Below are 23557 nucleotides of genomic sequence, written 5' to 3' on the forward strand. Positions count from 1 at the left end.
ACCAGGGCGCCGGGGACAGCGCCGCGGGGGCGCGGGCGGGTCGCGCCTGGCCCGCCCCGCGGAGGCGGCGGCCGCGCACGGCGGGCTCGGCGGGCATCCCCGGCGGGAGCGGAGGGCGCTCGGCGGGCGCGGAGCGGAGCAGGACGGGGCGGGCGTCGCCCATTGCCCCCCATGGCTGCGGGGCCGCCCCGGCTCCGGTGTTTACTCCCGGACAACCGGGGGGGGGGGGGGGGGGGGGGGGGGCCAGAGCGCGCATCCTCGCCGCTGATTGGCTAATCCTCCGCCGGCACCGGGCGAACCGCCCCTTCCTATTGGTCGGCGGCGGCACCGCCTCCTAGCGTCTGTGTGCGCGCCATTAAGTGTGTCCCACGCCGGCCGCCGTAGGCCGTCTCCCGGGGTGACAGGCTCGGTGCGGCGTCCCCGCGGCCGCCGAGCTCCCGGCGCGGCCCCGCCTGAGCAGCGCCCCCCCGGGAGCGGCCCGGAGCCCACCGGGAGCGGCCCAGCCCAGCCCGGAGCTCACGCCGGTCCCCACCAGGAGCCGCCGCCGTGGCGGGGCCGGGCCGAGCGTGGCGGAGCGCTCCGGGCCGCGCGCAGCCGTTGAGCTGCGGGGCCTCGGCGGAGGCAGCGGTGAGCGGGGCGGGGAAGGGCCCGGGGGCTCGGCAGCCTCAGGGCTGCTCTGTCCTTCTCAGAGAGCGCGTTTTGTGCAAAGCGTTGGGTTTATAAGCTAAAAAAGTGCTGCCACGGTGGGAGAGAGGAGCGAGTGACACGGGCGGGGTTTTTGAGTCGCTTCTCTCTTGGAAACGGGAAAGGAATGGTGGGAACGCGGCCGGAAAGTGCAATGAACTGCTGGACTTGCAGTAACAACTCTTTACAGGAAATACGGTGCTCCTAAAGCTGTTCTGCACAAAGATTTGAGTGCTTCGGGCTTTCAGCACGTCACAGTTGTTGCACCTTATTTAGCTCTCAGCTACAATTTTGGCAGAGAGGATGGTGGTCACAAATCTTTGCTGAATTTGCAGGTACTTTGCTGCTCAGTCACTCGGTTTGCTGTTCAAAACATAACACAGTAAAGTGCCCTTATAATTGATATTCAGACAAGGAAGAAGTTAAATAATTAAATTGTGTAAGGAAGGTCAGCTCTAAATGATTTCTTTAGCTAGCTGTGTTTGCAAGAACGTGAAAGCTTGATGTGGCTGAAATAAGTTCTCTATTGTAAAAGTCTCTTGTGAAGGTGATGTGCTGAATGTACTCTGTTGAATGGTGTGCAGGCTTCACTGATAAGTTTGACAGGTTTCTGGGCTTGTTTGTTGGTTTTTTTTGTCCTCAGCAAGCTGACAGATGTAATATCTGGAACAGGTTTGGGATGTTGTTAGTGCACCCTGTTATAGTAGGAGTCCTAGTAAAATCTATGTATTGTGTAAGTGGCCTTGCCCCAATCCTGGTTGTTCTAGATGGGCTGCAGCTGTGATGTCCTTAACTGGGTGGCAGCTGTGGCCAGTGAAGATAACTGGGATAAAAGGGGCTGGGCTGGCTGGTCGGGGAGGGCCTTGGAGAAGAAGGAGGGACAACACTTGTGATGAGCAGCTTGTGGGAAAACCAGTCAGATGGTATGGGATTCTAGAAATATGATAACAACAGTATCCTATAAAACACCTGATGTATGTTCTATACGTATTTCAGAGATCCAGTCTCTTCAAACTGCTATTGCAGAATGGAATTTGCCTCCTTACCATAACATTTTCAGCAGTGTTGAATGTCCTTTCCTTCTAGAGTGGTTTGTTTCTGCAAATTTTTATTAAATTTGTCAATTCCTACCCACCTCCTTTAATGGTCTTGTATTTAAGCAAGATTCTTGTGCTAGGGCTTAGCTGCTCTCTGCTTTTCACTCTTGAATAAGTTCTGTTCGTTTCATGAATCCCATCTGAATGCTCTGGGCCACATATGGGCTCAAGAGCAATTTTGTGGCAGTTTGCAAAGATAGTCTTTATATAATGGGATGGGAATTGCTCTGTGGAGGTGTTCAGACACCGAAAATGTTACATTTATGTCATTTGACACAATTACAATGGCACATTTGTTCACTGAGCTGTTACATTTTACTTTCTAGAAATTTGTGTGGCTCTGTTCTCAAAGTGAGCTTTGTTCAGAGTTCCTCGTGGGTTGAGGCACTGCAGCCCACTGCATGTGGCCTTTTTTTTTTTTTTAGTAGGGATTTTGTATTCTTCAGAGATTGATTTTAATAATTGTAACAGTTGTAATCATCATGTTCTTTTTAGAAACTTCTCTACTCTTCATGCACTCAGCTCTCCCATGGAGAAGCTGTTCTCAGGTTCTTGAGGATAATGGAATATAAATATTTAAAGAGAAGCTGTTGTCTCTGCTTTGGATGAAACCTGACCTGTTTCTGACACTGAATGACAGCAGACCCATGCAAAGGCATCCTTGAAAATGAGCTTCATAAGATCAGGAGGAGTTCAGTTCCTACCTCTATAAATTATCTAAGCCATCACAGTTGAGCAGGATTGCTATGATCTTTAATTATTCACTTTTTGCCATCATTTAAAATTACCTTAGTTTGAGGGTAGCTATAATTTAAAATATGAAGGGAAGTTTGAGATACAAGCTTTGGGAGACCTGTTATGGCAATTCTCAAAAAGAGTAATATTCTGTTTATTTCTGTGTGAAGAGTGGAATGATGGAAGTACTTGGTACTTCTATTTAAATTAGTGACATTTACTAGATATCATTGCCAGTTCCTCAGAATACTCACTAGAGAGCCCCAGCTTCCCTGCTCTGGGATCTTTTTGTGCAAAAGAAATTGACACTTAAATGAACACACTTAGCAGGGGTGTTCTTTGTTTGCTTTTAATGCTTCATCCTGTTATATTCTTGTAAGTTTTACTCATGCTTGAAATTGGTCCTTATTCCCTGTCAGTCAGCAGGGCTGTGGCAGGTGTTGGTGAGACAAGCACTGAAATTGTGTAGCTGGATGTGTCTTGTTCCTCTTAGTTTCCTTCTGTGCTGTGGCCTGGCATTATTTGGGATAAGCAGTGTCTGGTGGCTGCCCAGATCTGTAAGAGGGGGGTGGGTGAAGTGTGTGAGGATGGAAAAGGGAAAGATAACAAGACTGAATATACCACACTGAGCAGGAGGCTGTTGCCTTCTGTCTACAGACTGCCTAACTAATTTTTTTTTGTCCCTTTTTTCCTTTCTAGGAGTGACAAGAAAGACCTTGGCTCTGCAGTCTCTCTGCCAGTCTCCTTGGGTTGCTCTGGCCTGCCCACATCATTGCTGCAGCTTTGGTGGCTCTGGATGGCAGGTGAAGAGGGATGTTCAATCTAATGGCCAATTGCTGCAACTGGTTGAAACGGTGGAGGGAACCTGTCAGGTAAACATGGGAAAGTATTTTACATTTCTCATCTTCCCAAACTGTGTTTTATTCATTGTTTCATAATTGATCATGCCCAGCCTCTCACCCACCAGCACCCCCAAGTTCTTTCTCCCCAGGGCTCTTCTCCATGTGCTGATACCCTGACCCAGGGTATCAGCAATGGAGAAGAGGTATCTACCTGCTACTTTATCCACTGAACCCATGTCTCCAATTTGGACAAAACTCATGATAAATGATATCTGTAATCCTTCCTTTGTCCTCTGCTCTGCTCACTCCATCACAGAAAGCTTCCAAGCTGCTTAAAGTAAAGCTTGTTTGGTTCTTGCCTTACTCTTCCCACTTCTGCGTTTTGAGATTCTAAAGTGCAATTTAATTTTTGAGTTCTTTTCTCAGAGGTTTCTTGCTCTTCTGAAAGAACTTGTATAAATTATACTTCATGTTTGTTACTATTACAGTTTCAAGTCTGCAAATAACAGTGCTTTTTAGAATTACGTTTAAATGGGAATAAAATTGAGCAAATTGATTTGATCACTGAGTCTTTGTGAACAGGAGGAAGAACTGAGGTATACACACATAAATAAGGTTTTCCTGTGCCTTTTAAAATCCTATCCTGGGAAAATATTAACCTGTATACAAGTTTGTTAATAAATTGTGCATTCCTAGCACCACTGGTGTGCACATTTACAGCCTAGAAACAAAGGCATGGTAAGTCCCACATATTTCCAGCACAACACAGGTGTTGTTCAGACACACTGATGGAGACAAAAATAATTATCTGATACATGAAAAACTGAGGCAGAGAGATGGTAAAAATACAGGGGAATGGAACTGCAATAACAGATATTGCTAAAGGGACCATGACCACACCAAATAAAATTTACAGTACTGTGAAATTCAATTGCAGCAGGCAAGTATCAAGTTGAAAGCAATCATTGTCTCACATGAAAATTAGACCATGACAGGAGACTTTTCATTTCCTCCCTTCTACTGCTGTTCTGTCTAATCAGATGATTGGACATATTAAACACCAGGCACACAATAGTAACAGTGCCTTGGTATTTTGAAACCTCTTCTTTCTTTTATTTGATGGTAAATTTGCTGTGCATGTGTTAAAAAAAAAGAGAGTAAATTATGTGTAGCTTGAGGAAAAAAAATAAATATATTTGTTTTCTTTTCTCCTTATGGAGGAAGGTGACACTAATAATGGTGGGTCTTGATAATGCTGGGAAAACTGCTACAGTCCGAGGAATTCAGGGAGGTAAGTGATTAATTTATCATCCAAATGCAGCACTGAGAATATCATTCTGTTATTTAAATATGAAAATATTGCTTCATCTCTTAATGCATCTTTCCTTCCCATCTTGTCGAAAGAAAATCTTGGTGGTTGTACCATCCAAATCCCATATTTATCACATCTTAATAAAAACTCTACAATGGACAATACAATCAGTGGACTTGATTTTTTTTTTCTCATTTTTCCTTGTGTGCATGTGCTAAAGTTGCTTTCAGGTGACCACTCCAGTAATGTGCATACAGCAGTAAACTTTATCTAAAAATCTGTGTTGTAAGTATATATAAGGTCTAAAAAAAGGAAATTGGTATGTATAACATGATGGATGGCTCTAGTTAGATATTATCTAGTTAGATATTTTTTATCATGATTTATAATCAAAAAATGATGATAAATAAAATTGCCACTAAAAGACCACTTGATTTTGAAGGGTACTTTCCCTGGCACATGCAAGCAGGATATAATTTGACATAAAACTTATGAAAACAAAAATTCTGTGGTTTTTTTCCTCCACTTGTGGGACTGTCTTTCTAAATAACTTTCATCTTGTGCAAGAACAAGAGTTTACTTAGTAGTCTTTTGGCAGACTTGGAGACTCCACCTCGAGTTTGTTTACTTGTGTTATGTAAGTTCACAGACTTGCTAAAGCACAGATAAAATCATGAGTATTCTCTCCTATTCCTCCATCTTTGCCCTAAAAAAGGAGTGTTTCATAATTTAGCCTTCCATTCTATTTGAAAGCCACCTTTACTCTCTTTGCCATCTGAATGTAAGAGTTATTTCTAAAATTCCTATTTTTCAGGGGAAAAAAGTGAGATAAATATGTGTATTTCTAAAGGGTAATTCAAGGAAAAGATAGTTCTGATTTCCTTGAGAGTTCCCCAGGGTTTAAATGTCCTGAATGCCCATCTTGGCTGTCTTAAGGGTAGGAACAGAAGGCTGGTGGGGACTCAATTTCTGCACTGCTCTTCAGAGCTCAGTGCTTTTAGCCAGGCCTTCATTTTTTTCCTCTGAACAAGCTGAATTTTCCATGTTTGTCCTGCCTTGTGCTCCCCAGCTGCCTAAAACAGAGATGCAATTATCTCAGCCCTGCAGGCACAGCTTAGTGGTGTGAGATGAGTCCAGGCTTTCTTTGCCCTCAGGAAAGGGAGGCAGCAAGCAGAAGTATTAAATAGAAATCTGTCGTTTTTCAGCATATTCCATGGCAAATTAGAAAAAAGCAGCAAATAAAAATAAGCAAACAAAGGCTAAAACCTGACCTTGAATAAAGGGAATCAAATAATTTACATCTCAGAAGAAGATGGTTTCAGTTGCTTCACCTCAGCCCTCAGTTTAAACTTCTGAAGCTGTTTTGGCAGCCGTGAAGGATAAAATATAAATTTGGCAGAGCACAAGGGTTCCTGGGTCATAGTGCATTAACTGGTTTGGTTGTTTTCCTTCTCAAAGTTGAATTACTACCATGGAAATGAGTGGAAGTGAAAATGCAGTACAGTAACCACCACTGCAATGGAACTGGTGTGAAATATTAACATCTGCCTTTAGGGCCCCTCTCTTTTCTTCCCCCTTCCCACTCCCCAGTGCTCCTATCTAAAGTAATGTCAAGTAACTAGTTGAAAGACTAGTTATTTAAAAATTCCCTCAGGAGAGGGGAAACCTTCATGTAAGCAAAAATGTGGTCAGCAATATTTACCAAGGCAGTTTAACACTGTGTTTTTAAAATGTGAATTTTGCTACTATAAAATCCTCTTTAAACTGAAGGATTTCTTCTTTGACAGAGTCTCCTGAAGATGTGGCTCCAACAGTTGGGTTTTCCAAAATTAATCTTAAACAGGGACGCTTTGAAGTCACCATCTTTGATTTAGGAGGTGGAAAACGGATCCGGAATATCTGGAGGAATTATTATGCTGAGTCCTACGGTGTCATATTTGTGGTGGATTCCAGTGACATTGAAAGAATGGAAGAAACAAAACAAGCCATGACAGAAGTGTTAAAAAGCCCTAAGATATCAGGAAAACCTGTGTTAGTGTAAGTAGCTTAATAAATGTTCTCCTAATAATCTGATATTGGGTGAATTTAGACCTAAAGAACTATTTCTGTAACTAATACTGCTGTAACTTTAGCACTAACCAATATTGCAATTAGTTTTATGTTTTATTTCATCCTTCTCAGGGATATGTATTTCTCTCCTCTTTCATTAGCCATAGAAAAATAACAAGGTGAGATTTTTTAACACTTTAAAACTCTAATATTACTTGAAATACTAGGTTAAAAGGCTTTATAAATTTGTCATAGCAACATGGTGCAAAAATATTGTTGCTACTTATGCCTACATCAATTAATTAAATGGTAAATGGTTGATTATGCTCAGCAATGGGGTGATCTCTCAGCAATAAATGTCTTATTCACTTAATACATGGTGCTGCTGATATATGATCAACAAAATCTCATTAAAGGAGGCTTGCTTGAGTTGTATTAGGCGCCTGCTTTTTTCTCTGTTTAATAGAGAAAATTGTTTGTAAAATATTGGAAAGAATATATTTTTTGTAAAACTATTGGAAAGAACATATTTTTTTAAATTCCACACCAAAAATATTTGCTAACAGATAAGCTTTTGAAATTAAAAAATAAACTCTTAAAATTTAAAATGGTTTGTCAAGTCAGTATCTTCATACCTGGTGAGCATAAGACCTCCATAATGTATAAATTGCACAACATCCCTGTGCTATCATAAAGAATCTGTACAGGTAAGAGGAGAGAACTCTTATTTTTAAGAAATAGTGATGCTCTGCTGGTTTGAAGCTGAGCCTGGCTAATTGTGTTGATGAAGTGGAGGGTAGTTCAGCCAAGTAAGGGTGTATATGTTGAAAATAGATTAGATTTTACCTTTCACTGCTCTGCATGTTACTGGCACAGGCAAGGCAATAAAGCCAGCTTAGTTTAACTCAAATGAAAATGCAGCTGGGACTGTGGAAAGCTGTGCTGTGTTTTTTAATCAAATACAACTTTATGGGGGGTTTTGGGTTGTATTTTCATTTTGTTGGGAGTTTTTTTTTGGGTAGATATCTCTATAATCCTGTAATGGAGTTATATTTGTGTGGCTGACTGGAGCTGCAGAGAACTTACTCACTTCCCTGGATCCTGATACTGCTTTTTGATCCTTATCAGTAGCTAATCGGAAGGCAGAGTGTGTTTATTAATTGCTCTAATGGTGACTAAACCAAGTTTGTTGATGTTATTACTTTTTATTAGATTAAACTTCAAGCCTTTGATCAGATTTTGCTTTTGCAGTATCCCAATTCTGTGGAGGGATCCAGAAGTTCTTTGGTTTATGCTCCTGTGTGACTCTGCCTCTTGAGTTAAGAACTCTTTCCTGTGTTGTCAGATTTCCTAATTTATGCTGAAAATTAGCCTTTTTAAGTATTAATTTTAATGTTCAGATTTTGTTTGGGCTTTTTGGTTTTGTTGGGTTTTTTTAAAGACATACTTGCTACCCATGTAGCAAGAAGTTCCCCAATATCTTGCTACATTTTGTAATTGGTGCATTCTAATCCATGCAGAATAGGCTGAATTGCACAATATGGACACAAAATTGGTGCTAAATACTCTGCCTTACAGAAATATGGAATATGAGAAATCTGATGTTCCATGTGATGTTTTCTACAAATTTTAATTGCTGCTCTCCCATGTTGTTTTTTATTGCTGCCCATGGAGGTGTCACAGAAGCATTTTAAGACAATTTTCCTCAAATGTGATCTTTTACTGTCTCTTGGTATAGATTACATAGAGATGTTAACCTTGTCATTTGGAGTTTTTTACTGTTCCGTGTTATCACTTTATTTATGGGTAAATTCTTCTGGCAGCATCCTCAAGACTTGCATACAAGTTTAAATTTTCTTAGGATTATTTTTGTCCTTTATTTTATCAGAAAGGAGCACACAGACATCATATTATGCAGGCAAATCCTGGGGTTTTTTTGGGATTAGTTGTGTTTGTTTGGAGTCTTTGTTTTGTTTTGTTTTTTTTATTTAAGTTGACATGGACCATGTACAAGAGGAAATGCAAGTCCATGTGCTGTGACTGATATTTTATACCAAGGAGATTTTTGGGCAGGTATTTTGTTAGGAGAAAGCTTTTTATATCTGTTATTTTGGTGATAAGGGATTATAGCTATTAATGTTTCACTTCTCTTCATAGAACCCTTGCAGCTGGGCTTTAATTTGTTTAGTTTTCTGCATATTTATGTAAGTACTGAAAACACTGGGAAGTTACTTTAGTGATTATTGCAGATTTCTACTGCTAATCATTTTGAATGCTCAGTATCAGATTCAAGGTAAACTGTAGCTCATACTATTATTTCTTACTATTTATTTTCAGTTAATAGTACCCCCGTATCAAGGAAAAGTTTTCCACAAGTCCTTCTCATTTCCCAGTTCTCCTTCAGTGTGTTTTATCTGTTTTGCCTGTTTCTAACCAATTTACATCTGGAAATTACTTAATCAGGCAGCTCTTTTCCTAAGTATTAAAACTTGAATTTTGAAAACTTGAGTTTTATTCCGCTACTGGAAGTACAGCCTGTTTATTGGCTAATTTCTACTCTGCCCTTGGAACATAAATGTATTTTTCATATATGCAGTTAAGGGGAGAGTATTTAATGAAATAGTTTCAGTGATGTCATCATCTAAGTTTATTTTTTGTTGCTACTGTGTAAATAGTATTTTTTACTTTAAGGTTGAGACCTTTGATTATATTTTGATAGCAGTTAATTTCAGTTGCAGTTTTACTCTGGGATGGAAGGAATCCAACTATTTCTAAACACCACAATGTGAAAATGACTTTGATTGTAGATTTTTTTCCTGCTACGTGCAACTACAGGCATCCAGTTCACTTAGTGTCTTGCTGAATTGCAGTGCAGTTTCTAATCCCTTCTCTGACTATCCAAATAAAAGTGTCGTCTTTGCACAGCACAAAGCAGTTCAGGAATACATTTCTGGTTTGCTGTTTTTGGTTTTAACGTTGAAACTTTTTTTTATTTCTTCTTATAAAGAACTTTTTTTGTCTCAGTGACATCGCTATTGTCTGTTAAACTGCATGGAGAGCTATTTGTCACTCACTTCCAAAAGGAGTTGGTGGCAGGACGTTTCTTCCAACCTAAATCATTCTCTGGTTCTAGATTATGGGGGAGGAGCAGGGGGTGTAAGGATGGAGTTCTATTTTTTATTCTATTTTTTCATTAATTTTTGTGTTAGCAAGAGTGAGACTGTCAATGTGGCTGTGTATTAAGGCAGGATAGGCAGCATTAAGAATGTGCCTTTTGGGAGTGTAATTAAGGATCATATTCCTCTATCCTGGAAGGGCTCTGCCTGTGGAGCTGAATAACATAAGTATCTCTGTGTCAATTTATGATAAGTTTATGAACTTTTCCTACAGATGTAGTATTGAAACATTCCTGGTAAGTTTTCTGACCTCTTGTTTGGTTTTGGCATCCCATTCTGGATTGTTACTAATGGTGTCCGCTTCATGTGCGGAGATTTGTTTTGTAGAATTTTAGACTCCTGGGGGAAAAAACTTTTAGAATTTGAGCAAGTAAATATAAATGGTAAAAAACCACAAGGCAATTAAAAATACTTACTATTATTTTGTGAAAAGTAAGTAAAACGTTTTTATGAATCCTGTCTTTGAGATTAATGCTATTTTCAATGCCTCCCAACAGCACAGGGAGTTTGTTGCCACACTGTTTTAGTTTGAAGAACCAAACTAAACTTCAGAATTTCTAAACTTTGAATAAGTTTGTAAGAACACAAAAAAGTCACTTTTATCCTTTGACCCTTTCCTGTAGTTCATGTATTTCTGTGAAAACCATAAAATTCTTTACTGTCTTGAAAAACAGATGCAGTTTTTCCTGAGAGCTCTGCTGAAGGGAAAATGGGAAGAAAAGTGAAGGAGTTGAGGGATGCCAAGAGTGCTTTCCAAGATCAGTTTGGTGTGGAGGAACCACTGGTATTTCAAGCAGTTCATTCCTGGTGTCATCTGCAGCACGGACAACACCAGCAGCAAATTGCTTTGCAAGGGTTTCTTCTTTTATACCTGACTGCAAGCCCAAACTTTTCTTTAGATGCTTGAGTGTATTCTTGAGCATTGTTCATGTAGATTTCTATGTTGTTGATCATCTGCCCTTGCTCCTCCACCAGAAGTGAGATCTGGATAAAGAGCTCTTTCACATCTTTGATCTGGTTCTCCAGATTGACCAGTTCTTTGTGTCTCTGCTCAATCTCTGACAGCTGAGCTTTAGTAATCTTGACTTCAGTGAGCAGATTTTCATTGAAAATCTCCCACTTGCCTTGCTGGAGCATGTCATTGACCTCCTCCTCAGACAGCTCTTTGCCAGCCACCTCGAGCTGGCGGAGGATGAAGGTCCTGCACTTGTCCTGCTTGGCGGTGATGGCCTCGTTGTAGGCGAGCATGGCGTGCAGGTAGCGGTGGGACAGGAAGGTGTGCTGGGCCGCCAGGATCCTCACCGTGGCTCGGGCTGGCCCCTGCTCGCTCTCAGCTCTCCTCACTGCTTTGGACAGCTCATCCAAACCTCTGCGGACATGCTCTGCCTGCAGTTTGATTTCCCTGGCTATGTTAGACTCCTTTTTGAGAACGCTGAACCTTCTCATTGAGGACACGAGGCTTTTTTGTTGTTGGCTGAATTTATTGACTTCTTCCACCAGGTTATTAATTTCGTTCTGAAGCTTCTGGATTTCGTGCAAGTGCCTTTCAGTGATGGGCTCTTTTTCATAAATAATGGCCTGCTGTTCAAACTCCTCCTGCTCCTCTTCTTGGACAGTTGCACCATTGTTTTCCCCACCCATCTGTAGTTCTTTAGCCCTCAGTCTGAGCTCTTGCAGACGGTCTCTCATGGTTTTTGTGGTCAGGATTCTTTGCTGCTTTTTTCTTCTCCCCTCTTGCAACACAGGAAGTTAATTCCAATATCGTTTTTGTTGGGTTTGTTTCATTGCACTGTAATCAAAATGCAACAACAATCAGTGTTAGTGGTTATATGTACATATGAAAAGTAGTTTTGGGATCAGAGCTACTTCTCTCTGCACCAAAGTAAAAGTAGCAATGAGTTGGAATGGGGGGTATTCTGAACAAGTTGTGATTTGTAGCTCAAGGCCATTTTTGAGGTCTGTTTGTGAACTGAGACTGGAGAAGTGTGGGGAGGTAGAATGTTAGAAAATAAAGATAGTGCAGAAGTATCCCCATCATCTCACCCCTGATGAGTTGCAGCTGTACTAATTGCTAAAGATTAGGAACAGGCCTGCCCTTACCAGGCCAGAGCTGTGTCTAGGAAGGATGAGTGCTGGAAAGGAGTGGGTTAGCTGGAAGAAGAGCCGGAGTTTGTTGACTGTGCTGTGAAGAGCTGCCCGTGAGACATCAACAAGAAGGTATGGAACTTTTGAAATAAGATAACAGCAGAGAACACTTTTATTTTGGGGAGGAAGAGAGAAGTCACTCCAATTACTTTACTGTTACTCTTTACTTGGTAATAACTAATCAACTTATAAATCTTTCTGGAAGTAGAAGTGAGTGTGGCTGTGCCATTTTTGGATTCTCAGTAGGAGATATTTCAGTTTTTGGCATTATGAGACAGACTTTGTAACAAATCAGCATTCTGGCATGAATTAAGATTATTAATTTGGCTACTCTCAAAGACCTTTCTCTATTTTCCTTGCCTGGAGAGTTAGATAGTAACTGAAGCAGTTAGCTACAACAAAACACAAAAACAGAACTCTCATCATTGCATAATTTAGCATGAAACCAAATTAATTCTTTGTTTCAGTTTTTATGGAGCTGAATCCGTATCACTGATGTTGCAGCATGAAGATTTTCCAAGCCTTTTTGAATTAGTTATCTACTCTTACACTGTCATTTACATTCTTCATTAAATTGCTGCAAATGTGCATTGTGAACCACAGTGAGCTATAAGTCAGTGCTGCTTCTTATTTAACAGAAAGCAGATATAGTTTTGTTTGTTCCCTCGCTGTTGTGCAAGCTTTACTGGAGAGATAATTAAGAGCAAGCTATTTTCTAAAACACACCCATGGAAACTAAGTTCAGCTATTTTTAATCATAGGGAAGAAGGTATTTCTCTCAAACTCTACGTAAATGATTTCCTTGGACTGTGATCAAGAATGGAAGATTTCAGTAAGAAGTAACACGCTCAGGACTAGAAGATTATGGGATTTTTATTTAAGGTCTTCTGGTTCAGTCAGATGTGTGGCTTTCAAAGGGCTGTTCAAGCATAAAAGTTAAACAGCACAGTAGTATCTTTTGGCTGTTTCAGAGCTTTTAGGGCTGTTTTCTGAAATAGCATTAAATAGGTGCAACTCTTATTAAACCCTGGCTCTACAGATTTTATTTGGTTCTTAGCAAGCAAATGTAGGATTTCTTAATAGTATCCAAAACATGCATTTTTATAAACTGTAAAGGGTCTATCCAGTAACCTGTCAATATGCTAATGATTCTCTTCTATTTGAACAGTTCCAAATGACACTGTTGTGGTATCTCTGCTCTCCCATGCATATTTCAAGTCTTTAAACAGATTTTTGTGTAAGCCATGGAGTTGAGCAGTGTGGACACGTCTTCACATACTTAAATCTGGCTTTTTGCAGAAGGATTAGCTGAAAAACAAAACTTGAAATGCTTCAGAGGTCAGTCATGAGAAAGAATGTTGATATTCTACCCTTGTGTGAATTTTCTTTACTGCTTTTTTTTCCCCCTAAATGCCTTAATATTTGAATTTAGTGTTCGTTGATTCACATCAAGAGAAGACTTGTGATCAGAGTTTACAAGTTATTTATTGGGGAGTGTTATTCTCAGGTGAGGAAAATGCAAAATGTGTTCATTTCATGACAGTAATGCTTCTCCACTGCTGAACTTTTCAGTGGGTGTCCCCATGGCAGAAGCTGGCAGTTTCTGCCTGATAAGACTCTTCAGGAATGTTCCAGAGCTGCTTGGCACCACCAACAGGGAAAGTTCAGCCTGGGGCATGCGAAAGGACCCAGGGCTGCTAAACAGGGTTTCAGAGAAGTGACCTGAAAATCTGTTCTAGCCCAGCCTCACACATCTGCTGACCCAGTTAATTTAGCAGGGCTGGGCAAACCTGGGATTACAAGCAAGTTCTAAGGGCACCATCCATGCTTATGCTGTGAGGTGACAAGAATTTCTTGCATCCAAGGGAATTGGTGCCTTGTTCTTGAAATAGCTGTGCTCCTTGGAGCTGTGGGGAGGAACCTCACAGAACTGCAAAACAAATCTGCAAATATTGTTAAATATTGGAGAAGTGAGCAGAAAATACTGGAGATTTTTTTTTTCTTGTTTAAAGATCAGTCTCACAAAAGACTGGAATGCAAGCAATTGAATCTTAGTTTCATATCTTCTCTACTGTTGGGCTTCCCTTCAAAGCCTGCCACTGAACAGGCTTGCCAATAATTGTGCTTGATTATAGTGGCAATTGGAACACATGCTGGTTTCAAAGAAATGAGGATGTCTTCATGACAGAGATAACCTTGGAAATTGTTGGCTTGGCTCCTTGAGTGTTCCACAACAAGCTCTGTTCTTTTACTGAGTCCTTGTTTTGTCCTGTGTTTGTATATAGGGGCACATCCTGTTTTTCTTTGATTGAGATGAAAGCACTTCACTTTCCTTGAAGTTTTTGTCAGTAAAGGGAGAATATGCCCGTTCTTTAGAGTGGAGTAAATGGAATATGTGGACTGAAAGCACTCCAGTGACTTAATGTGGTCCCTACATTCACTGCCCAATGCAGTTGTTATCATGCAAAACCCTTGGTAATTAAGTTTGTTCTTCTTGAAGCACCTTTATCTATAGCCATATATAGTTGGCAGGTTCAGAAATGCATTTTTTCACATCCTTGTCAAATATATTTTAAGGGCATTGCAAGAGTCTTTGCCTTCTGATAACCTGACTGTGTTGCTTCTCAGAAACAGGGTTGTGTCAATCTCACAATTTAAATGCCATGTGTGACTGGGGAAGTCTTGATAAATACAATTACCTCAGCACGCTGACTAGGGGAATAATAGATCCTGGCAGCTGGACCACCATTAGAATCTGTCATCATGATAAAATATGTCTAGAACTCAAAGATAATGAGTTTGACAGAAATGAAATTTTTTTTATTATCTTCTGCATTTGGAAAAAAAGGTAAGTTGAAAGGACCACTTGCTTTATTGCATAGAATGTTCTTCCACCTGTCTGATAAATTTATCAGTAGACCCAGGAAACATGGAGCCTACATCCAAAAATAAGATTTGGGCTACATTAAGTTAAAGGACATAATTAGGTATGTGAAATAGGAAAGTTAATCCAACAAAGCCAAATTAGAAGACAGTAAACCCAAGTACAACCAGAAACAAGGGAATTCCATATGATTGTTTTATTTCTTCCCCAGTCCCCAAATTACCAAAGCCTCCTGTTCATTTTAATTTCTGCTTTTGATTACTATTTCTTAGGCTCTGTTTCTTTTTGATCTTTGATACAATTCGCCACCTCACCTTGGTTTTAGTGTATTCTAGAGAAGAGAACTTGCAGGCAATCAAGGAACAGAACCCTCTCTTTTAGAGCTCTTTGATATCTGTGTTCTGGCTCATGCTGCCTTCTTTACCTCTGCTGACACTGCTGGATTTTTGTTTGTTAATGGGTTTTTTGGTTGGGTTTTTTTTTAAATGACTGCACCAAAAATAAGGGTAGGCTTGTTTTCCCAACCCTTAGCTATGAGTCAGTTAAGGGCACTGGGTAGACTTTCAGGCAATGTGTCCCAAGGGAACTTCATGTTACATGTAATCCTAAACATTTTTTAAATTATTATTTCGTATTTATTTCCAAGCTTCAGAGGAATTGCATTACAGCTCTGTCATGTGGTGCCAAGAAACCCATGTAACTTTTTTCTGAGCACAATGGCAATGAGAAAATCTTGGAGTCATACTCTGGAGCTTGATTACTGCATCAATGTCTTAAGTTAGCAACAAGAAATTAGTAAGACACATATATTATTAAAAGGGTTCCAGTTTAAAATCGTTACAGTAGTCTTTGGGTTAAGCTGGTGTTTTGAGTTGAAATTCAGTTTGTGCTCTCTCATGCTCTCACAAGGAAAGAAGGCACTTGTTTGGTGGTGTTTTGAAATCTTCCCTGTTACTCAAAGATGTATCTGAGGTTACTAAAGTAGGACATCTTGTTATAAGTTACATTTAGTTTCTCCTTTGTTTGTAAAGTTTCCTTTAGCTTAAATACGTTGTAAACAAACCTACTTAAACCAAGGATTAAAAGACACAAGGTGGTTGGATGAAAATATGCTCTTAAGCATCTCTGGTGTAAGATAAGTCCTTGGAAAAACATACTTAAAAATAGTTGTACGTTCAGGTTTGTGTTTGTGGAAAGTGTGGGAGTGGTTTAACAAGAAAATACCAAAGGCAGAGAGCTTTCCCTGCCTAAAAATATGCCACAGATGAGATGATAGTGCACAATCAGTAACAGTTTGAGCAAAGGGGATGATCACAACTCCTCTCTGTGCCAGAGCCTCCCCACCCTCACAGTAAAGAATTTTGTCCTAACGTGATGTAAATCTTTTCTCTTGCATTTAAAACACTTCTGCCTTGTCCTATCACTGTGTAAAAACTGCCACTAGACTTCCCCAGGGAAACCAAAATTACCAGAAGGTGCAAGAATAGAAATGCTGCATCTGAAGCAAGGTAGCTTGGAATTGTCTAATTATTGTGAAATGGATTGTGGGAGGGGGAGAAAGGTGGATATTGAGTAAAACCAAGAAATTCAAATACAGTAAAGCAGACCTGAGTATTCAAAGAATTTAGAAGGTGGGGAAGAATTAGGCCAAAGTTCCTGTCCAAGTGTAGCTAAATCATGCTGCTCTGGAGTGAGTTTTCCAAGAGACCTGGACAGAGGGAGAAGAGACTCAAGATGTTCTTGAGCTTTAACCTCAAATCTGTGACACAGACTGTTGTAGGAGATATATCTGTCTTGCATTGGTGTTTTGCTATTTTTGAAGTATTTGGTTCAAAAATACCAAAAGTGAATCAGCTGCAAATCTGAGCTTGTTCCTTGGAGTTTTGACATCTTTGTTATGGTTGTGTGGCTGCAGATGTAGACTTGGGGAAAAGCATCTGCCAGCATTTCCATGCCTGCAGTCATTCCTGCTGATATTTTGGGTAGTAGAAGGTGAGGAGTTCATGCTTTGGCACTGACATAATTTGCAGTGAGGGTGATGGACACTGCACCTCACTGACAAAACAATGATCTCACTCTGCAAGTCACTTAGTCTGCAGCTAATTCTCTGTAATTGGTAAGAACTTCATGTTTTGATGGTGATTTTTTTTCACCTGTTTAACCAGAGATCTGCTGTCAGTGGTGTTCTTTAAGAATCCTCACAAACCTAGATGTCACAGACACCTAGAAAGTCGTGATCTCCTCTGCCCAAAGATCACTTAATTTAAGTCCAATACTGACATATTTTAAAGCAGTATTTGAAAATAAAATAGGAACAAGCGAAAGGGCTGCAGCAGGGTAGAGTACAGGTGGGTTTTTTTCCACCTGTAGGAAACAATAGGATATGTAGTTTGAATTCATACTTAACAGCTTTGTATTGCTCTAAGTGGTGTGAGAGATTTGTCTTCCTGACAGTAGAAGTGCAGACTCGGAATTTGTGCTGTGTACCATCCCACCTGCTTTACATTCCCATTTCATCTCTGTCAGACCACAGAGCTGCCTATCACAGCCTTGGAACTCACCTGTAATAAATGTAAGGCAGCTTTTTTAAAAAAAACATACAGGCTATTTGACTATACTGAATTTGCCTATGGCTTGATATATCAAGGTGAAATAAGAGTATAAGAAACCAATTCACTTTTTTTTTTTAAATCTTGTCCAAAAATATATTGTTATATCACTTAGTGTCATTTGTTTTGGAATTACACATTGGAAGCTGAACATAACTTGCTTTAGGTGAGCTCAGCCATCGCTGGCTGCAGCCTGTTTGACTAAGAGGTGGAATTGAACTGATAGCAGAGCAGTGTGTCACGAAACGTTTTCAGTAAATAGGAATATGATTCAGACCTGTGGTGGGAATGAGGCCACTTAAGAAAATGAAACTAATTATAATTGCTGTTCTTATGACCCGTTCAAAAGCTAATATGAAACTGAAGTTGCCTAGAGATATTGTAAACAGGAGTTGTTTAGAATCTTATTTTTAACTGTTCTCTTATTTAAAACTGACCTGGAGGAACTGTCTAGGGAGAATGTTGACTTATTGAAATGCCTCCTACAGCTCCCTGAAGTTGCATGAAAGCAGGCCAACACCTGGTAGCACTTTAATCGCCTTTTTCTCATTACAGTTTACCGTAATATTCAAAGTATTGTTTTGCATGAGAATTGAAGGCATGAATTGAAATTAAGTCCCTTAATTTCAGAAAGAGCCACGTGTTAACCATCAAAATTTACTGATAGGTTTGTCGTTGTTGTCAGCAACTCAGAAGGGGCAGGGGCTTGAAATGCTAAAGAACAATGTGCTTGAAGATCTGTCAGCAATTCCATTTGGAAGGCAATCTGCAAAAAATCATCTGATAGGGCAGGCTCAGGACTTCATCAAGAGTGCCTTCCGTGGGCCACTTGAAACTCTTGATCAGTTTTTCTATTTGTTTGTTAAAAGTATGAAGAACTATATTTCCATGACTTCCTCAAAAACCTCATGAATTGCCAATAAATGAGGAAGGAGGAACAAGCAAAACAAGCGGACACTTATTTTTGCCTGTGTGTGGGTCAGGAGTTTGACTTTCATGGATGTTAACGTAAGCAAAGCATAAAGAGAGAAAGTTTTTCAGGCTGCATCTGCTGAGGGCTCGCTTCTTTGCAATAAAGCATCCTTGTGATGGCCGTCCACAGGATTGCTCAAGATAAAGGTTAATGGATGAGAGATAAAAATTCCGAAGGGAAAAAGGGTAGAACAGCACTTGAAATAGAAGAGTCACTGTAGAGTGAAGAATATGGCCTTGTTCTTTCCCCTTGTTTAGACTGCTGTTAATTTCAAAGGTTCTGGCTTTGTTTTCCCAGCTAATTCCATCCCTTAAAGCTATGGCTTCTTGAAGTAGCCTTCAAGACTAATCTTGATCGTAGGTAAACCATTCTCATATAGATTCATTTTCCTATAGTTGCTCTCAATCATGGAGATTGTTCTGAGGCTGTAATAGTTTGGCCTCAGGGATGCTTTGCTTTCCATTAATTTTGATGGACACTATGCAGATCTTTCACAAAATTCTGGGGTTGTGATCCCCGATTCTAAACAAACAGAACCCCAAAAGTAGCATATCTGAGACATTTTTACAGATTTTGTATGGCCAAGTAAACTTTTAATACTGCTTTGGTTTCTGTTAGGTTTTTTTCCCCTCTTTGCTCAGTAATTGAGATTTTATAGACAGGTCAAGGAACTTCCATAGCATTCAGACTTTGTTTTTCTCTAGCAGAAGTGGCTTCTAAGAGAAATATTGTCACTGAGCTGTAGATGTCAGTTGTGCCAATGCACACATAACACTCCCTTTCCACATTGTTTCACGTGACTCTTAAAGTTGAAAAGCTCTCCAGTTGCTTAGAAAAATCCTACTTGATCTAAAAGCAGTAGGTGCCAACGTTCTCTTTATTTCTTGCATGAGGTATGTTTGTTACACTAAGACAATTCATATATACTTTATGTGAAACTGAAATAAGCCAAGCATGATTTTATAGATGAAAGCTTCTTACTGAGCAAACTTAATATGATAAACTAACAGCCACTCTGCTGTGCTTTCAAGTATGTTTTGATATATACCTCCTACAGGTTTTTAAACATCAAAAATTGCTATATATGAAGTTGAGCTGACTTGGAAAATCAAAATCAAGGTCTGTCTTTTAAGATAACTGATGTATTCCCTAAAGAAGGGGTTAATTTTGCATAAAACTTGCCTCAAACCCTGTTGTTCCTGTGAAAGAGCAGCAGAGCTGTGAGTCCATGTTCACCCACAGAAATACCGAACTCTTTGCAAGGCAGACGTGCATTATTTTTGTCTTGACACTTAGGCACATTTCCATTCTAAATCCCTCTACAAAGACTTTTTCTGATGTTTGTAAATTTATAAACATTAAGTAAGAGAAGAGTGTTTACCTCTGAATCTTGTGCTGGTGGCTTTTACCCTTTACACAGGAACTCCTGAGGTTAAGCTTCAGTATAATCCCAAAAAACATTTTTCCAGAATATTCCCTAGGCAACTTGTCTTGAGTAACATTCCATGAAATATTTCCTTCATTCCTCCTAATTCTTCTACCGTCGTCCAAGCGTGATCATCCTCAGGAGCGGTAGGTAGAGTGAGAGAGAAACTGCCTTTTGCAACTGCAGGAGACAGGCAAATTGATTACTTTGTGCCTGGGGAATCTGGTCGTGCCTGTTTGAAAGCCAGCCCTGCTGGAGGCGGATCCCTCGCAGTGCCAGGAGCAGGAAGTGCCTTGGAGCAGATCCCTTTAGGAGCCGTGAGTGGAGCGCTGCTTACCTTGGAAGCTCGAGTGTAACTGCAGGCTTTGCTTTCTTCAGCACCAAAGCGTGGAGGGAAAAGCAATTACTGAGGGTAGGTGCATCTGTTCATGGGGATAAAAATAGCCCCTACAGATAATGCATTTTACTACAAAATACTTGAAGTCTGTTTAGAAGTCTGACCTAAAGTCTGAAGTGAGCAGAGGGGTCCATCAGTAGATGGACCCCAGCAAAACCACTTCACTTTCTGGGGACAATAGGCAGAGAGCTGCTTTTCCAGGTACAGCACTTCAGCCATGGTTTTGTTAGTATTGCTGCAGGGAAAGTGGAAGCTGATTGACCAGAAAGACAAATATGACACTTTTCAAGGTGTTAGAGGTTAAAAATCAGCAGCTACTGCAAGCTGTGGGATGTTAGTGTCAAACTGCCACTGAGCTATGCAGCTTACCAGCATTTCATTCTGCTTCAGCTGTGCTTTGTAGGCTGTGCAGAGCAAACATAGTGCAAATAGTGCAGTTATTTAATCTTCAGGTGAGAGAGGAATAGGCTATGGCAACAAACACTGCTCAGAAATATTTCCTTCAATTAGCTCTAGATGAATTGACAGCACTGCTGAGGAATGCTTTTTGAGTTTAAGAGGCAGCACAGTAGGATTTTCAGACTGTAACAGAATTAGGTTATGTGGGGGAGAAAAAAGTGGAGGTAACTTTTTTCCAGTCTTAATTACTTTTTTTGCATTGCATCTCAGTTTTTCCCTGGTTTAGCTTTGGTTTCATAGCTGAGAGGACAAGTCTTATTCTAGCTGTTTGGTGAAAAGAAGCAGTGCCAGAGTATTATAAATATGCTGAAAGTATCACAGGTTCTGTATATGCATTGAGCAGCAGTTTGGAAATCCCTGCACTAAATCATACAAAGCACTGCAGAAGTTCTGTCTAAGTAGTGGGAATTCTTTATCGAGGAAGGGCAGGGAAGAGCCTTATGCTCTTATTAGCTCTGCAGGCCAAACCAGCAAAGTTCTCATTATCAGTAAGGCATAGGGATTTTTATCCTCAGGATGATGATAAATAAGTGAATGGTTTGAATGGTTTGGACCACAAATAGTTAAGAATGGTGAAGATTGAGAGAGCCTGGACATTTGAGAAGCTGCTGTTCTATGGTCTCCTTCATAAACAAATTGTTCTTGAAAAGGAAGATGAAAGATTAGATAGTGAATCATAGCTCATGAGGGTAATGGTGACAAGGAATGTGGGGTTTTGGGCTGTAGATGTAACACAGCTTTTTTCTAATGTTTTTGATGCTGAGGAATCTCTTGGGAGTGAAACAATTAAGAATTGAAGCTCTCATACTGGGATTCTGGAGAATAGAGACAAGTAAGGTCTTCGATCAAATTCAAGTGCTGACAAGTTCTGGTAACTGTGGAGTGAGTTCTTACCACTGTTCCTTCCCAGCAAGGAATTAACATAAATTTGAAGTACAAGCTTTGGCCTAAGTTCCCTAAAAGCCATTTGAGTTCATGAAAATGACTTGAAGTTTCAGGAGGAAGGCTATGATGTCTGGTTCTAAGACCTTCTGCCCCTGAGCTCATGGATGCCAAGTATTTGTCTTCTTATCCAGAAAATTGAATCAGAGTTCTCATGTCATTGAAATGTTGCTAAATTTCAGAGGAACATTATTGTAGTGGAACTCCTTTATTAGAGAGAAGCAAGTACAAATTTCATATTTACTAATATGCAGTACACTTAGCTTGGATTATTAATGTTATAGAAAGTACAAAATAAGGTTGGATTGTAATTTTATACTCCTAAATGCATGTCTGTCTTCTAGAGTCCTGTTTCCTACCATATAAATGTGACAAGACAATGATCTTCATCTTACAGAATACTTATTTTCTGATTTATGTGGGAGTCTTTTGCTTACCTCTATTTAATAAAATAGGTTCTTTAGAGCCATTCATGCAATTTCTTCCCTCTACACTTTTAAGTTTTACTCAGGAAGAGCAAGTTCAAAATGTTGTTAAGCATGAGAGAGAAATGCTGGGTAGCAGGAAGAGCTGAGATGATCCTGAAGCACTTTTAAACAGGGAAATGCTCAGTTTGGGAAGTTGCAAAACTGTGAACTTTCCTTCAGAGACTCCAAGATGTGAAGCAGTATGGTCTTTTATGTCCATTTTCTTACCTGTAAATATAATTGCTTTCTCTAGAAATAATATTAATTTATTACTAAGCACCTTGGTGATTATCTGACATTAGTATCTGATTAAAATAGTGCATCAATGAACATGCTTCTTGAGTAGAAGAAATTATTAAAGCTGAAACAAGGAATTTCGTCTTTTCTTTCTCAGTCTTCTTCCTAGTTTTGTCACCAGCTCAGCTTTTGGAGATGTGGGAGCCTCTCTTGTTGCAGGATGCTGAGTGTTTCTTTTCATCTTCCTTCCAGGCTGGCAAATAAGCAGGACAGAGAAGGAGCTCTGTCAGAAGCAGATGTGATCGAGTCCTTATCTCTGGAAAGGCTGGTTAATGAACACAAGTGTCTCTGTCAAATTGTAAGTAGATTTTACGATGCTGTATTTTCTCATATCTGTGTAAAGCTCCCATTAAGGTAGGAAATCAGCCTACATGGCATAAAACTGAAATTTAGATGTATTATTCATTGTCCTGTTAAGAAAAAACCTAGCAGGAAGTGATTGTGGGGGGAGCCAAAACCAGAAGGCTTTTATGAAAGCTGCTTAATATTGGTCAATATTTCAGCTAATATATCCAAAGTTTTTCTTTATATCCCTGAAGTTTTGCTTTAGGCCTTTGTTTTAATCTCCCAGTGTCTTAGATAGGGCTTTACTTCCACAATCTTTTCCTGATGGCAATAAACAACATTTTGAAAGATAACGAGGGTATGGTGTTATTAACCAAGATAAGAAGGCAATTTTGCAAAACCATTTAAGCTTTGGATTTTAAAATTAAAAAACAATTTTAATTCATTAGGGGGATTTTCAAAATTCATAGAGCACTACATACTGCTATTCTTTTCTCTAATAGCTGAGTTAGAGCAGGGCATAGCTCTGTTTATTATGTCATGATTATCTGAGTGTTTTTCTTCTGTTAGTGAGCTTTGCACTATGCACATATAGCAATCATAAAAAATAAATTTTCAAGTTCATCCTTGTTTTTTTTTCCAAGGACCTTCTGTGCCAAAAATATTTTCTTGAAAAATATTCAGTGAAAGATGACCTGAAAGATACTAGTGTATTCCAATGCATCTGAATTGCTTAATTTCTGACATGCTGTTCTTGTTCTCTATTTATATTTTATGT

The 23557-nt window shown here is 39.8% G+C and overlaps 2 protein-coding genes across 8 annotated transcripts in view; one reads left to right on the forward strand and one right to left on the reverse strand.

Moving 5' to 3' along the window:
- Positions 1-390: 390 nt before the first annotated feature.
- The window catches only part of ARL13B (ADP ribosylation factor like GTPase 13B), a 33180-nt gene continuing 10013 nt past the window's right edge, over positions 391-23557 (forward strand). For 4 of the 7 annotated variants that reach the window (XM_059493323.1, XM_059493320.1, XM_059493326.1 and 1 more), the window contains exons 1-5: positions 391-627; positions 3216-3388; positions 4579-4649; positions 6458-6707; positions 22687-22792. In XM_059493323.1, coding sequence (XP_059349306.1) covers positions 3330-3388; positions 4579-4649; positions 6458-6707; positions 22687-22792 — 486 coding nt within the window. In that variant the 5' untranslated portion in view covers positions 391-627; positions 3216-3329. Of the gene's footprint in view, positions 628-1002; positions 1020-1592; positions 1608-3215; positions 3389-4578; positions 4650-6457; positions 6708-22686; positions 22793-23557 lie in introns of those variants that run through there. The other 3 variants (XM_059493322.1, XM_059493321.1, XM_059493325.1) reach the window with 3 other exon arrangements.
- Positions 2978-20126, reverse strand: STX19 (syntaxin 19). The gene is made up of 3 exons (XM_059493327.1): positions 19888-20126; positions 10312-11684; positions 2978-3381 (listed from the first exon to the last, which is right to left on the reverse strand). Exon 2 carries the CDS (start codon positions 11582-11584, stop codon positions 10706-10708), a length of 879 nt encoding a protein of 292 aa, XP_059349310.1. The 5' UTR covers positions 11585-11684; positions 19888-20126; the 3' UTR covers positions 2978-3381; positions 10312-10705.

Source organism: Ammospiza nelsoni, chromosome 2 (genome assembly GCF_027579445.1).
Source record: "Ammospiza nelsoni isolate bAmmNel1 chromosome 2, bAmmNel1.pri, whole genome shotgun sequence".
Lineage (NCBI taxonomy): Eukaryota > Metazoa > Chordata > Aves > Passeriformes > Passerellidae > Ammospiza > Ammospiza nelsoni.